The 13,685-nt window shown below is 52.2% G+C and overlaps 1 protein-coding gene across 2 annotated transcripts in view; it reads right to left on the reverse strand.

Annotated features, from left to right (window-relative positions):
• Window positions 1–13,685, reverse strand: part of ADAMTS14 (ADAM metallopeptidase with thrombospondin type 1 motif 14) — a 91,804-nt gene that overhangs the window by 23,671 nt on the left and 54,448 nt on the right. The window contains exons 5-10 of one of the 2 annotated variants that reach the window (XM_007454698.1): window positions 7,351–7,434; window positions 6,519–6,666; window positions 4,433–4,538; window positions 2,596–2,739; window positions 1,808–1,940; window positions 264–377 (exon numbers count right to left, since the gene is read on the reverse strand). In XM_007454698.1, coding sequence (XP_007454760.1) covers window positions 264–377; window positions 1,808–1,940; window positions 2,596–2,739; window positions 4,433–4,538; window positions 6,519–6,666; window positions 7,351–7,434 — 729 coding nt within the window. Of the gene's footprint in view, window positions 1–263; window positions 378–1,807; window positions 1,941–2,595; window positions 2,740–4,432; window positions 4,539–6,509; window positions 6,667–7,350; window positions 7,435–13,685 lie in introns of both variants that reach the window. The other variant, XM_007454697.1, reaches the window with a different exon arrangement.

Consider the following 13,685-nt stretch of genomic DNA (forward strand, 5'->3'; position numbering starts at 1 on the left):
TTCCTGCCGATGGGCTGGGAGACAAGGCCAAACTCTGGTGCTGTAGAATCCAAGGACTGCGGTGCCGGAGAGGAGAGGGCGTGTGTGTGAGCTCTTGCGAGGACTCCCTGCCCATCTGCCCGCACGCGAGGCTGGCTCCTGTCCTCAGCCCTCCCCCAGCCCCCCGCCACGCATTCATATCCACACTCAGCAGCAAGTTGGGCCTTCCGGGGGGCCTGCACCCCGGGAAGGCGCTCCTGCTGCAGCCCCCGGTCCGCAGGTACCTTGCCTGGCGCACACTCCGTCCCGTCCAGCGGGGGACCCTTCTTGGTCTTGCAGAAGTAAGGGTTGTCAGGGTGGCTGCACCACAGCTGCTTGCAGGCCTCGAAGGTCCTGAACTGCGCGACAAGTTCAGGGTCACTGGGCCGGACTAGCTCCCCAGCTCTGACGAGTTTTCCGGGGGCAAAGGACAGTGACAGAGCGAGGGGAGGGTGTGGTGGGCATTGGGGCCAGAACACTGCGACGGGGGCAGGAGGGGCCCGTCTAGCCAGAGCCCCGCGCGCACACAAGCTCGACCCCACCCCAAGCGCCACTGGCCTCGGCGACCCCTCCTCTCTCCAACAGGGCACCGAAGAGAAGGCACCAGCCACAGCCCACACGCCTCTGGTCTCCCTCCCCAGGCCTCCCTCCCTGCCTTTGCAGAGGCCACTCTGTGACTGAGCAGGGACCAGGGTTTGAGGCTCTGGGGAGGCTGGGTCCACTGATACCCCCTGAGCTCTGTGCATGTGGAGGGCTTTGAGAGGGCTGCCTGTCTAGCCCAGGCCCTGCAGCACCCAGACAAGGTCAGGACTCCCACCTCCCTCTAATCTCACCCAGCCACACCAGAGGTTGACACCCTTCTGTTTCAGACTGTCCAGGAAAGCCCCAATTTCCTTTTCTCTCCTATCATCCCCTGCTGGCCAGACTAGTGTCCTACAAACACAGCATCTGGCCACTGAAATCCCATATCCCAGCTGTTTCTCCACTCCCAAAGCAGAGACCAGGTGTTCCAGTGTGGCCTGGGCAGTGGGCAAGGTGGCCACACACAGGGCCTTCTGGTCCTGCAGAGCTGAGGAGGGGTCTGCGTTCCTGGTTGGGGGCGGTTTGAGGTACTCGAGGCACTAAGGCCTGACCCCTCAGAGAGCCCCCTGCCCTGGGATGTCTGCATCTCTGAGGCTCCACCTGGGCCCTGGTTAGCAGCTGTTCAATTCTCTCCTAGGTGGCTCTAGCTGATCGCCAGGCTCCAGGCTCTCCCCTGCCCTGTCCTGCAGAGTAGGGACAGGGCTCTGCTCCCTTGTATCTATCTCCTCAAGTACAGGAAGAGGGTGGGGGAGGGTTGGGGAAGCACATGCAATTGACCCCCTGGAGAGAGGTTATATGGGGCACACGAGAACTTTACCAGTGTGGGAAGTCTGCCCAAAACATCCTGCCAAATGCCCAAAGAGCAGAGGGTGGCAAGTATTTCTCCACCAGGCCAGAGCCCAGCACCTGATCTGACACACGGGCCACCTGACAGATAAACTCCCCCGGTGACCAGCCCAGCCAGGATCCCAGCGGTGGCCCACCCTCTCTGTTCTACTCTGTTCCCATCTTTCCAGGCATTCTCCAGCCACCACACACACTGGCCCCCCACCCCTCTGTGGGACTGCATGGGGCGGGGATATGGCAGAAAGTGGCAGGGCCTGGGCCCTGGTCACCCTGCCTGGGCTAAGGTGCTCTGTGAACGACCAGCCTGCATCCCAGGAGGACCTGACCTGGCATCCAGCTGGCAGAGGCCGTGGGAACTCACCGCTGAGCAGGTGTGGTACCCAGTACCGAAGTCAAAGCGGCATTGCTCGTCCATTGAGTAGTCAATGCCGGGCAGCTCCGGGGGCCGGGGCCAGGCAGGTGCAAAGGGATCATCAAGGAGGCAGTCATAGGAGCTGCCAGCAGAGGCAGGGAGGTGAGCAGGGTGGGGACAGGAATTCCCAAGCTCTCCCTTCCCAGAGGAGTGGGTGTTAACCAAGCAAGGAAGGCCTGCAGGAATCCGCCCCCACTGCCCTGTGCCAGGAGCTGTGTTGTCCAGGGAGGACGGGCTGCCCTGCCCTCCCCTCGCTTCCACCCACGACCATGTCTGGGAGCTCCAGGGCAAGGGGACCCAGGACTGCGGTTAAGCACTCAGCTTGTGGCTTTCTTACGGGGCCTGTTTTGCCCGCATTACAGACACATCATGGCCCAGATTAAGGGTTGCCTCGTGGACAATTTGAGGGCTCACTGCACTGAGAGAAGAAGACAAGTCAGCCCGCCGTGCAGGATGTACACTGGGCGCTGGCCGGCTGCTGCGTGAAGTTAGAGACAGTATCTCTGCCGGCACCCATCCTGCCCAAATCCACTCTGCGCCCATTCTCGGCCTTGAGCTCCTGAGTCCAATGCTTGTCCTGGGCCTCCACGTCTCCGGAGCCCCAGGAGCTGACCAGCAAACCCAGAATTGAGCATGTGTCAGGAGTAGGATGGTGTTAGGAGGGGAGATGACTTGGGGGAGACCGAGTGGCAGGCCGCTTGCTCCCCATCCGGGCCCAGAGGGTGGAGGTGACCTACGGGAGGTAGCGGCTGAGTTCCAGCTTGCTGCAGTGGGACCAGTGGAAGCGGTGGAAGGCAGCCTGCACCAGGGGCGCCATGACGCTGCCCAGGCTGGTCTCATCCGCGCAGCCGTTCCCCTGACCATCGTGCTCCATGCCGAGCCTAGAGGGTGTGGGAGAATAGAGGGGAGCCCTCAGTCATGCCCAGGGAGCCCACCCCTGGGGAGATGAGCAGGCGGGCCTGAGACCCTGCCCTGACCAGGCTTCAGACTGTGACTTTTGGCCTCAGTTTCCCACCATGCAGTGGAGAGGGCCACCCCTCTGGATGGAAGCTGAGACCCCGCCTGGCCCCCCAATGGGCCTCGACTCATTTTGCCCTCCTGCCCCCTCCTCAAACCCTACCCACATCCTCACACTTTCCGAGGTCAGCTCCAGCCCCACTCTGGCCCCAGGACACCTTTCCTGGCTGCCCTCCCACAGCAGGGAACTCCTGTACCACCATTAACAACTCACACGCCATGCACTGTCTTCCCTCCAGACCCAAAGTCTCATGTGCAAGGACCAGTTTCATTCTGTTCAGTTCGACCTCCCTTACTGCGCCCTCCCTGGATGCCAGCCTCCTTAGCTTCTCCTAGACCCTGCGGTACCCAGAGCTTTGTGTGTGGTACCTACCTGCCGTGATGATAGTTTAAATGTAAAAGTTTGCTCTTTCTAGTTAGTATTTAACACCAAAGCCCAAAGGTTCTAAATTCTTGAACACTCCCAGGCGTCTGCATCTGGCCTTGACCACTAGACAGACACATGGGCCTCTAAGCTTGACCTTGTCTCCCAGAGGGAGGGGCTCTGTGAGTGAAGAGTGGACACGCCCTGCCCCCCACATACAGGAAGACAAACTCCTGGCTCCAGGATATGTGGAAGCATTGGCTGCCAGGGCAGGAAGGGACCTCAGAGGTTTCCCTGGTGTCAGCCTCCGTGTTGCAGATGAGGAAACGGAGGCCCCAGAGAGGAGGTGCTACCCACCCACTGAGGGGCAGGGCTGGGATGAAATCGCAGGGGCAGGCAGATGCAGAGAGGGGCACGGCCAACCACGGATGGCAGGCTCACCCTCGGGACTGGCCCACTGCTCTTATTCCCATGTCCTTCCAGCTGCAGAAAACAGCCCTCAGTCTGTGTGTGGGCTGGGGGCGGGCAAGCTGGGGGCGGGTCCCGTAGCTCTGCCCTTGTGGACAGACAAGGCCAGGAGACGTGACTGTGACAGGTACATGTCACCACCAGACACTGGATGGTGGATTATTTGTTTTCTCCCAGCATGTAGGTTCTTGCGTGCTTTTCTATCCCATTCTCCACTGCAGCCCTATTTCTAGAACAGGGCCTGGCACACCGCAGGTGCTCAAGAAATACTGGTTGAATGAATGAATGAACATGCTCTAAACCAAATCCGGGCCCGAGGATCACACAAGCCCGCCACCCGCTTGGCCCGAGGCCTGGGTCTAAGTGCCCCTGTTTATGATGGACTCAGGCCAGGGCTCCATCGCAGAGCACTGGGAGGGCTTTGAGGTGTGGCTGAGATGGAGGGATAGAGGCCACCCAGAGAGCAGAGCACCGCCTGTAAGGCGACACTGCTACTGGCCTGCCAGAGGCAGGGCCACATCTGGTCTCCCAAGGCCCTGGATTTGGGGCTGGGCCCAAGGCAGGCCCAGAATTGCTGTCTGGGCCCCAGGGCTCCCTCCCCGTCGGGGCAGCTCCTCTGGCATCTGCCTGGACACTGGGAAGGGAGTCCCAAGTGGGGCGAAGCCTCCCACACCCGCAGACCTCCGCAGAGCTCAAGGCACAGCTCGCCCCTCGGTGCCACTTACACGTGGCCAGTCTCGTGGGCCACCACGAAGGCCGAGGAGAAGCCATCTTCGTGGTTAAGGGCACAGCTTCTCAGGGGGTGGCACATGCCAGTAACAGGCGCGTACCCTGCCAGGGAGAGGGAGAGAGGGCAGAGAGAGAGGTCACGTGCAGGTGAGGTAGGACTCGACGAGGTCTGCGCCGAGCCAGCCACCGCAGGGACGTCCGGACCTGGTCACCACCGGAGGGTCCCTGGAGGAAGAAGAATCCTTCCAACGCGCCCCCCGCTGTATATGCACCCACAGTACCACTCCTGGGCCAAGCTGCCCCCACATCCTAAGGCTTGCCGCCCTCCCTCCTGGCCGGAAGCTCTCTGTGCCTGTCGGCCCCGAGCCTGCATACAGCCAACTTCCGAGCTGCATCCCTCCAGCCAGTCAGTCCGCTGGTGAGTCAACAAACAAGCTCCAAACATGTCTACGCGGGGTAGCAGGTGGCACCGTGTTAGAGACTACGGGGAAAACAGGTGCGACCACGCATCCCCCCAGCACACCCACACACCAGAGGGGCACATGGCTTAGCAGGGAGACTAGGGGTCACGAGGTCAGCCTAGGTGTGGGCCTGCAGGGCCGGAGTTCAAGGAGCACAGAGGGGTGTGTGGGGTGGCTGGGGGGAAGGGCTCTGACCGAAGGGGTTGAGCGGGACCAGGGAATGACTTACGGGGGCCTAGAGCTGGGCCTGGAGGACAGGTGAGAGACTCTGGCGAGGTGGGGGGCGGGCAGGGGGAGGGGAGGACACGGGCAAGGTGCAGACACAGCTGCGCACGCCTCAGGAGCCGCGGGCAGTGCAGGGGGCCGGCACATGGCACTGAGTAAGCAGCTTTGTGTGCGAGGCCCGTGATCTATGGGGGCTGCTTCCCCGCCTCCCCAGGGCCCGTAATCAGCTGGGAGGGCAGCCTGGGCTGGGGAAGACATCTGGGGAGAGGGAGATGATAGAGAGCGCTCCCTGCCTCGGGCTTTCAGCCAACCATGACCAGATAGCTATTCCCTGTCTTCGGAATTGCTGAAATCCTCTCTTATCTGAGATGGTTTTGGGGGTGTAACGAGAAGCTGTGGTGAGAAGGCTTCTTGGGTCCCGATTGTCCTGGAGGTCTGGATGTGCTCTACAGGGCATGCAAGTACACACGTGTATGTGCGTCTGTTTGCACATGTGTCTGTGTGTCTGCACATGTGTGTCTGTGCATGAGTATGCACGTGTCTGTACACGCGTGTGTCTGTATGCACGTACGTGTGTAAATCTGTTTGTGTGCGTACAAGCCTGCCTTTGGGGCTTCAGGGATTCAGACAAGCAGCCCTTTTGGTAGAGGCTGCCTCTCTTCTAGCATCAAACCAGAAAACACTACAAAGCCCTCAACTTGGAGCCTGGAGATCCAGTCTGAGTTTCAGCTTTGTCTCCTCTCTGCTGTGAGGCCTAGGCAAGCTTCGTTGCCACTCTGTGCCTTGGTTTCCCCATACAGAAACCTGGGGGTGATCAAAGCTTCCTATGTCTGCAGAGCGCTTTCAGCCATCCTCTGTCACAGACGTGGGATGCATCCCTCAGCCCTTTTGGCAGCCCGGGAATGGAGGAAGGCGAATACTACTATTTCTCCCATTCCACAGTTGGGAGAATCTCAGGAGATGAATGAGTTTGGATCACTAGGCTAGAGAGGCATGGATCTGCGGGTAGAGCAGGGCCATCCTTTCTGAAGTCCACACCAGCCCCGCCCTAGGTGCCCCACGGCCTGCAGTGAGGACAGAAGGATACAAGGTGGGCAGAGGCATCTTGAAGATCACTGAGGCCTTCGAGCAGCCAGGCTCTGGGATGGTGATCACAGGGCCTAGGGCCTGACTCCCAGCCAGGCTCAACCAAGGCAGCAGCGACCAGAGCGGGGCCCCTTCACTTCCCCTGGCCCCCGAGAAACCATTCCAAAGCTCGCCTACCTGTCCGGCCAGGTCCTGTCTCCAAAGTCCCAAGGATCCTTTTGCTGCCAGAAGACCTGGCCCCAGAGACAGCCTTGGCCTCTGCCCTGCAGCTGCACACACCTGGCCACGGCAAATACAGTACCTTGCGTACCTGAGGGCCCAAAGTCCTGCCGGGTGAGGAAGACGACGTGGTCGTGGTGCTCCGCGTGGCCGGGGTCCTGGCGCTGCTGAGAGTGCGCCCAGCGACACACCTGCTCCAGGCTGCGAGAAGGGTTCCCACGCTCGATCAGGCTCAGGGACTGGGGGGCCAGAGAGCAGAGTGCCGGTCAGAGCCCACGGACTGCAGCAGGCACCCTGCGCTGTGCTCCCAGCAGCAGGGGACACCGAGGCCCGCAGGACGGCAGGGCCTACCCCAAGGTCACCACGGTCCCGGCTCCGGCTGCCACTGGCACACAGCCCCGTTCCGTTTTAGGGAACGTTCCTGTGCCAAGCCCTGTGCTGGGGCACCTGTCTGCTGAGAACTCACATTATTGCTAAGTCCTCAAGTAACCCACAGGCAGGTGCTGCACTGAGCATCTCCTCTATGCAGTCATTGTCATTAATCTCCACAACAGCCCCTAGAGGAGAGGGGGAAAACAAGCAACAGAGCCCAGAACCCCTGGCCACAACCCTAGCAGGACTTGTCTCGGTCACTGGCCCCCCCCTAAGCCCCACTTTCCCCACCGATTCATGGAGCAGGACCTCCAGCTGTAGGGGTTGAGGACTGTCCATTTACCTGATTAGAGGGAATTCATAAGTCCCCGCTTATCAACCCCAGATGCCTCCACCACTGAAACCTCAATTCTAATGGCTTGGGGCTTCTAATTTTGGAAACAAAATGTTTCCTAGATGCTGCTATCCCTCCCCAATACCTTAGCTGGTCTGATGCTCTGGCCCCCCCACCCCTTCTCCCTCAAACACTGCCTGTTGACATGGGGGTTTACCTGTCGGTAGCCAACCATGATCAAGCGGACAAGGGCGATGTTTATGTGGACCCCCAGGGACTCATCGTGGTAAATCTCATCCACCTTCAAGAAGAGATGAGCGTGTGGTGTTAGGGGAAGCAAGAGTTCATTAAAGGCCCACTGCATGCCAGGTATCTGACACGTTACCCTAATTCATCCTTACCATGGCTTTATCTGGCAGGCATTCCTATCCTCAGATGAAGAAACTGAGGCAGAGGGAGGCAAGATGACCTGCCCAAGGACACACGCCTGACAAGTTGCACAGCTGGTTTTCAAATCCTGGCCCACCAAATTCCAACACTGAGCTCTTTCCACGAAGCCAAAGCATGAGGGGACCTGGTCTCAAACCCAACAACTCGGATGGAATCATGTCTTTTTATATCTCTGAAGAGTCCTTCCAGAAATGTCACCCAGCTCAGGTCACTCATCCTCACAGCCCTGTGTACCTTTGCAATTGCCTCTGGAATCATCCGTGTGCTCTGCAGTGCCTGGGCACTCCTCCAGGGCAAATCCAGGAGGAAAGGGCTCTAGGGCCTTGGACCAGCAGCATCGGCATCACCTGGGGCTCGTTAAAAATGCAGAGTCTTGGGCCCACCTCCTGAGTCAGAGTCTGAGTTAGAACAAGACCCCCAGTGATTCTCAGGCACGGTCAAGTTTGAGGACAGGAGCAGTGCATTGGATTATTCCCTTCTCCCACAGGCTCAGGGACCTTTGGGGCGGTCATGGCACAGTTCATCGAAGAACACAGCCCCCAGCCACTCCCCTGTTCAGGAAGTCCCGGAACTGTGTCCATAACAGATGGACACCGCCTCTGCCTGCCCACCCCCAAAGACAGGCAGTTCACCCGCTCCTGAAGATGCCTATTCCCTGAGTGGTCTCACTGGACAAGTCCATCTTTTTTGTTTTAAATAACTTTTATTCCTGGATATAAAATATTTCACTCTAAAAACTCTGAAAAATACCCCAAAAAAGTAAAAGAAAAAAGTCAGAGGCGATCAAGATGGCAGAATAGTAAGACGTGAAGCTCACCTCCTCCCACAAATACATCAAAAATACATCTACATGTGGAATGATTCTCATAGAATATCTACTGAACGCCAGAAGAAGAGCTCAGAGCTCTGAAAGGGCCAGAAAATCTCCATGCAACTGGGTAGGACAAAAGAAAAAAGGAAAGTGAAAAAGGAATCAGAACAGGACCTGTGCCCCTGGGAGGGAGCTGTCAAAGAGGAAATGTTCCTGCACCTGGGGAGTCCCCTCACTGGTGGGGAGATCAGCAGGGGGGCTTCGGAGCCTCGGAGGAGATCTCAGCAACGGGTCTGCAGCAGCTAGAATGGAGAGAAACCTGCACAGATGGTCAGTGCCATCGCTCTCCACTCCCCAGGCCTGAGACACGTGGCCACCAGTGTGGACGGGGGTTGGGTGTGGAAGCTTGGGCTTCAGAGATCAGACCGGGGAGAGGACTGGGATGGGCTGCGTGGGAACACCCTGAGGGGCCGGAGTCTGGTGCGACCACAACTGTGGGTGTACACAGAGGAAGCCTGGGCCGCCTTAGAGGCCATGCGCCACTGTGTGGGCGGTGTGTGCGGGCAAGGGGAGGACCTGCTATTCCAGCGTTTTTCCCTGTGTGATCTCTCAGGCAGCAGGACACTGCCTACACGGGCTCCAGGAGCGGTGGCGAGCTGCCTCTGCTCCCACAGCGTGCTCCAAGTGTGCGCGTGAGCTGCCATCGCTGCCAATAACCCCACGACCAGGCACCAGCCGCTGCATCGGCACACCCTATATCAAGGGGATAACAGCCAGCACACGCTGAGGAAAGAGACAACATGCATCCATACTAAAATCATCCCTCGCACCAAAAATATTAAACCCACGCAAGCTACACAGGGACACTCCCACATATAAATAGCCCTCCAAGACCACAGTAGATAATTGTTTCTCCTAAACTCACAGAATTAAGAGAAATATAAGTAAAATGAAGAAGCAGAGGAACCACTCCCAGTTGAAAGACCAAGGGAATTCCCCTGAAAGAACAAACAATGAAACAGACCTCTTCACTCTAATAGACACCGATTTCAAAAAGGAGATAATGAAAATACTGAAGGAATTAAGAAAGGCTATCGACAGAAATGCAGAGTACTGTAAAAAAGGAACTAGAAACTATGAAGGGGAACCAAGAAAAATTAGAAAACTCATTTGCCGAGACGAAAAGGCAACTAAAGGCAATGAATAGCAGAATAAACTATGCAGAAGAATGAATAAGTGCCGTGGAAGATAGAACAACGGAAATCACCCAATCAGGATAGCAGACAGAAAGTCAAATGAAAAAAAATGAAAGCAAGATAAGATAATATATTATGTGGGATAATATATTATAGGATAATATAAAGTGTGCCAATGGGATAAGATAAAGGAAAAATATAAAGTGTGCCAAACTACGCATATGGGATATGCAATAATATCCTACGGGATATTATAAAGTGTGCCAATCTATGCATAATAGGGATTCCAGAAGGGGAAGAAAGACAAAAGGGGATCGAAAATGTATTTGAAGAAATTATGGCTGAAAACTTCCCAAACGTAAAGAAGTAAACAGATATCCAGGTACAGGAAGCACAGAGGGTCCCAAACAAGATAAACCCAAACACACGTACACCAAGACATATTATAATAAAAATGACAAAAGTTAAAGAGAGGGTTCTAAAGGCAGCAAGAGAAAAACAAAGAGTTGATTACAAGGGAACCCCCATAAGGGTGTCAGCTGATTTCTCTACAGAAACATTGCAGGCCAGAAAAGAGTGGCATGATATATTCAAAGTCGTGAAAGGGAAAAATCTGCAGCCTAGGATACTCTACCCAGCAAGATTATCACTTAGAATAGAAGGAGAGATAAAGTATTTCTCAGACAAGCAAAAATGAAAAGAATACAGAAATACAAAACCTATTCTGAAGGAAATATTGAAAGGTCATCTCTAAATAGAAAAGAAGTAAGAATATATAGGAAAGAGAAAACCACAATTGGAAAGCAAATCACCTAAATAAGGCAGTCCACAGATTAAAAAAAAAAAATCAACAAATGTCTGTGAAAGTGATGATAACCACAGTGAACAGCAAAAGGATGAACACAAAGATGTAAAAGGGCATCAAAATCATAAAAAGTAGGGGAGGGGAGTAAGAAAATGTAGATTTTTTTTTTTTCCACTTCCTAGAATGTGTTTGAGTCTATATGATTACCAGTCTAAGGCAAGCAGAAACAGGATGGGGCTTACATACCTGAAAAACAGGGTAACCACAAATCACAAACATACAAGAGATTCACAAAAACCAAAAAGAAGAGAACATAAGCATAACACAAAAGAAAATCATCAAACAACAAAAGGAAAAACAAAAAAGAAAGGGACAGAGAAGAAATATAAAATCAACAGGAAAACAAGGCTAAAATGGCAATAAATACGTATCTATTAATAAGTACCTTAAATGTCAATGGACTAAATGCTCCAATCGAAAGACACAGAGTGGCAGATTGGATAAAATAAATAAATAAATAAACAAGAGCCTACAATATGTTACCTACAAAAGACCCACTTTAGGGCAAAGGACACACATAGATTGAAAGTGAGGGGATGGAAAAAAATATTTCATGCAAACAGAAATGAAAAGAAAGTGGGGGGTCACAGTACTCGTATCAGACAAAATAGACTTTAAAGCACAGGCCATAAAGAAAGGTAAAGAAGGACACTATATAATGATAAAAGGATCAATACAAGAAGAGGATTTTATACTTGTCAACATTAATGCACCTAATGTAGGAGGACCCAAATAAATAAAACAAATACTAATAGACATAAAGGGCGAAACTGACAAGAATACAATAATAGTAGGAGACTTTAACACCACACTCACATCAATGGACAGATCTTCTAGACAATCAATAATGCAACAGAGATCCTAAATGATACAACAGAACAGTTAAGATTTAACTGATATTTTCAGGACATTACATCCAAAATAACCAGAATACACATTCTTTTCAAATGCACATGGAACATTCTCTAGGACTGACCATATACTAGGGCATAAAACAAGCCTCAACAAATTTAAGAATATAGAAATTATCTCAAGCATCTTTTCTGACCACAACAGCATGAAACTAGAAATCAACCACAAAAAAAGAAATGAGAAAGAAACAATTACATGGAAACTAAACAACATGCTACTAAAAAACCAATGGGTCAACGATGAAATCAAAGAGGACATTAAAAAACACCTTGAGACAAATGACAACGAAAACACAACCATACAAAATCTATGGGATGCTGCAAAAGCAGTTCTTAGAGGGAAGTTCATAGCGACACAGGCCTTCCTCAAAAAACAAGAAAAATCTCAAATAAACAACCTAACCTACCACTTAAAAGAATTAGAATGAGGGCTTCCCTGGTGGCGCAGTAGTTAAGAATCTGCCTGCCAATGCAGGGGACACGGGTTCGAGTCCTGGTCTGGGAAGATGCCACGTGCCGTGGAGCAAATAAGCCCGGACACCACAACTACTGAGCCTGTGCTCTAGAGCCCGTAAGCCACAACTACTGAAGCCCACACACCTAGAGCCCATGCTCCACAGCAAGAGAAGCCACCGTAATGAGAAGACTGCGCACCGCAACGAAGAGTAGCCCCCGTTCTCCGCAACTAGAGAAAGCCCGCACGCAGCAACAAAGACCCAACTCAGCCAAAAATAAATAAATTTATTTTAAAAAAAAAAGAATTAGAAACAGAAGAACAAACAAAACCTAAAGTCAGCAGAAGGAAGGAAATAATAAAGATCAGAGAGGAAATAAAATAGATTTGAAAAACAACAGAGGGACTTCCCTGGTGGCGCAGTGGTTAAGACTCCACGCTCCCAATGCAGTGGGCCCAGGTTCGATCCCTGGTCAGGAAACTAGATCCCACATGCATGCCACAACTAAGGAGTCCATGAGCCACAACTAAAGAGCCTGCGAGCCACAACTAAGGAACCCACCTGCCGCAACTAAGACCCAGCACAACCAAATAAATAAATAAATAAATAAATACATATTTTTTAAAAAAATAGAAAAAAATCAATAAAGCCAAGAGCTGGTTCTTTGAAAGGGTAAAGAAGACTGACAAACCTCTGGCCAGGTTCACCAAGAAGAAAAGAGAGAGAACCCAAATAAATAAAATAAGAAATGAAAAAAGAGACATAACAATGAATACCACAGAAATACAAAAAACCCTAAGGGAATACTACAAAAATGTATATGCCAACAAATTTGACAACCTAGAAGAAATGGACAAGGATCTAGAAACATACAGCTCACCAAAACTGAATCAAGAAGAAACAGATCATTTGAACGGACCAATCACTAGAGCTGAAATAGAATCTGTAATTTACAAATTCCCTACCGGGCTTCCCTGGTGGCGCAGTGGTTGAGAGTCCGCCTGCCGATGCAGGGGACTCGGGTTCGCGCCCCGGTCCGGGAAGATCTCACATGCCGCGGAGCGGCTGGGCTCGTGAGCCATGGCCGCTGAGCCTGCGCGTCCAGATCCTGTGCTCCGCAACAGGAGAGGCCACAACAGTGGGAGGCCCGCATACTACCAAAAAAAAAAAAAAATTCCCTACAAATAAAAGTCCAGGACTAGATGGCTTCATAGGCGAATTCTACCAAACATACAAAAAAGAATTTATACTGATCCTTCTCAAACTCTTCCAAAAAAGTGAAGAGGAGGGAACACTCCCAAAGATATTCTATGAAGCCACCATCACCCTGATACCAAAACCAGACAAAGACACCACCAAAAAAGAAAAATACAGGCCAATATCGTTGGTGAATATAGATGCAGAAAGTCTCAACAAAATATTAGCAAACCGAATCCAACAACACATAAAAATAATCACACACCACTACCAAGTGTGATTCATCCCAAGTTCACAAGGATGGTTCAACATACGTAAATCAGTCACTGTGATACATCACATAAACAAAAGAAAAGACAAAAACCACATGATCATCTCAATAGATGCAGAAAAAGCATCTGACAAAATTCAACATCCATTTATGCTACAAATTCTTACCAAAGTGACCACAGAGGGAACATATCTCAACATAATAAAAGCTATTTATGACAAACCCACAGCCAATATAATACTCAATGGTGACAAGCTGATAGCCTTCCCACTAAAATCTGGAACAAGACAAGGATGTCCACTCTCACCTCTTCTGTTCAACATAGTACTGGAAATCCTAGCCACAGCAATCAGACAAGAAAAAGAAATAAAAGGTATCCAAATTGAAGGGAAGAGG

Source organism: Lipotes vexillifer, unplaced genomic scaffold (genome assembly GCF_000442215.2).
Source record: "Lipotes vexillifer unplaced genomic scaffold, Lipotes_vexillifer_v1.1 scaffold205, whole genome shotgun sequence".
Lineage (NCBI taxonomy): Eukaryota > Metazoa > Chordata > Mammalia > Artiodactyla > Lipotidae > Lipotes > Lipotes vexillifer.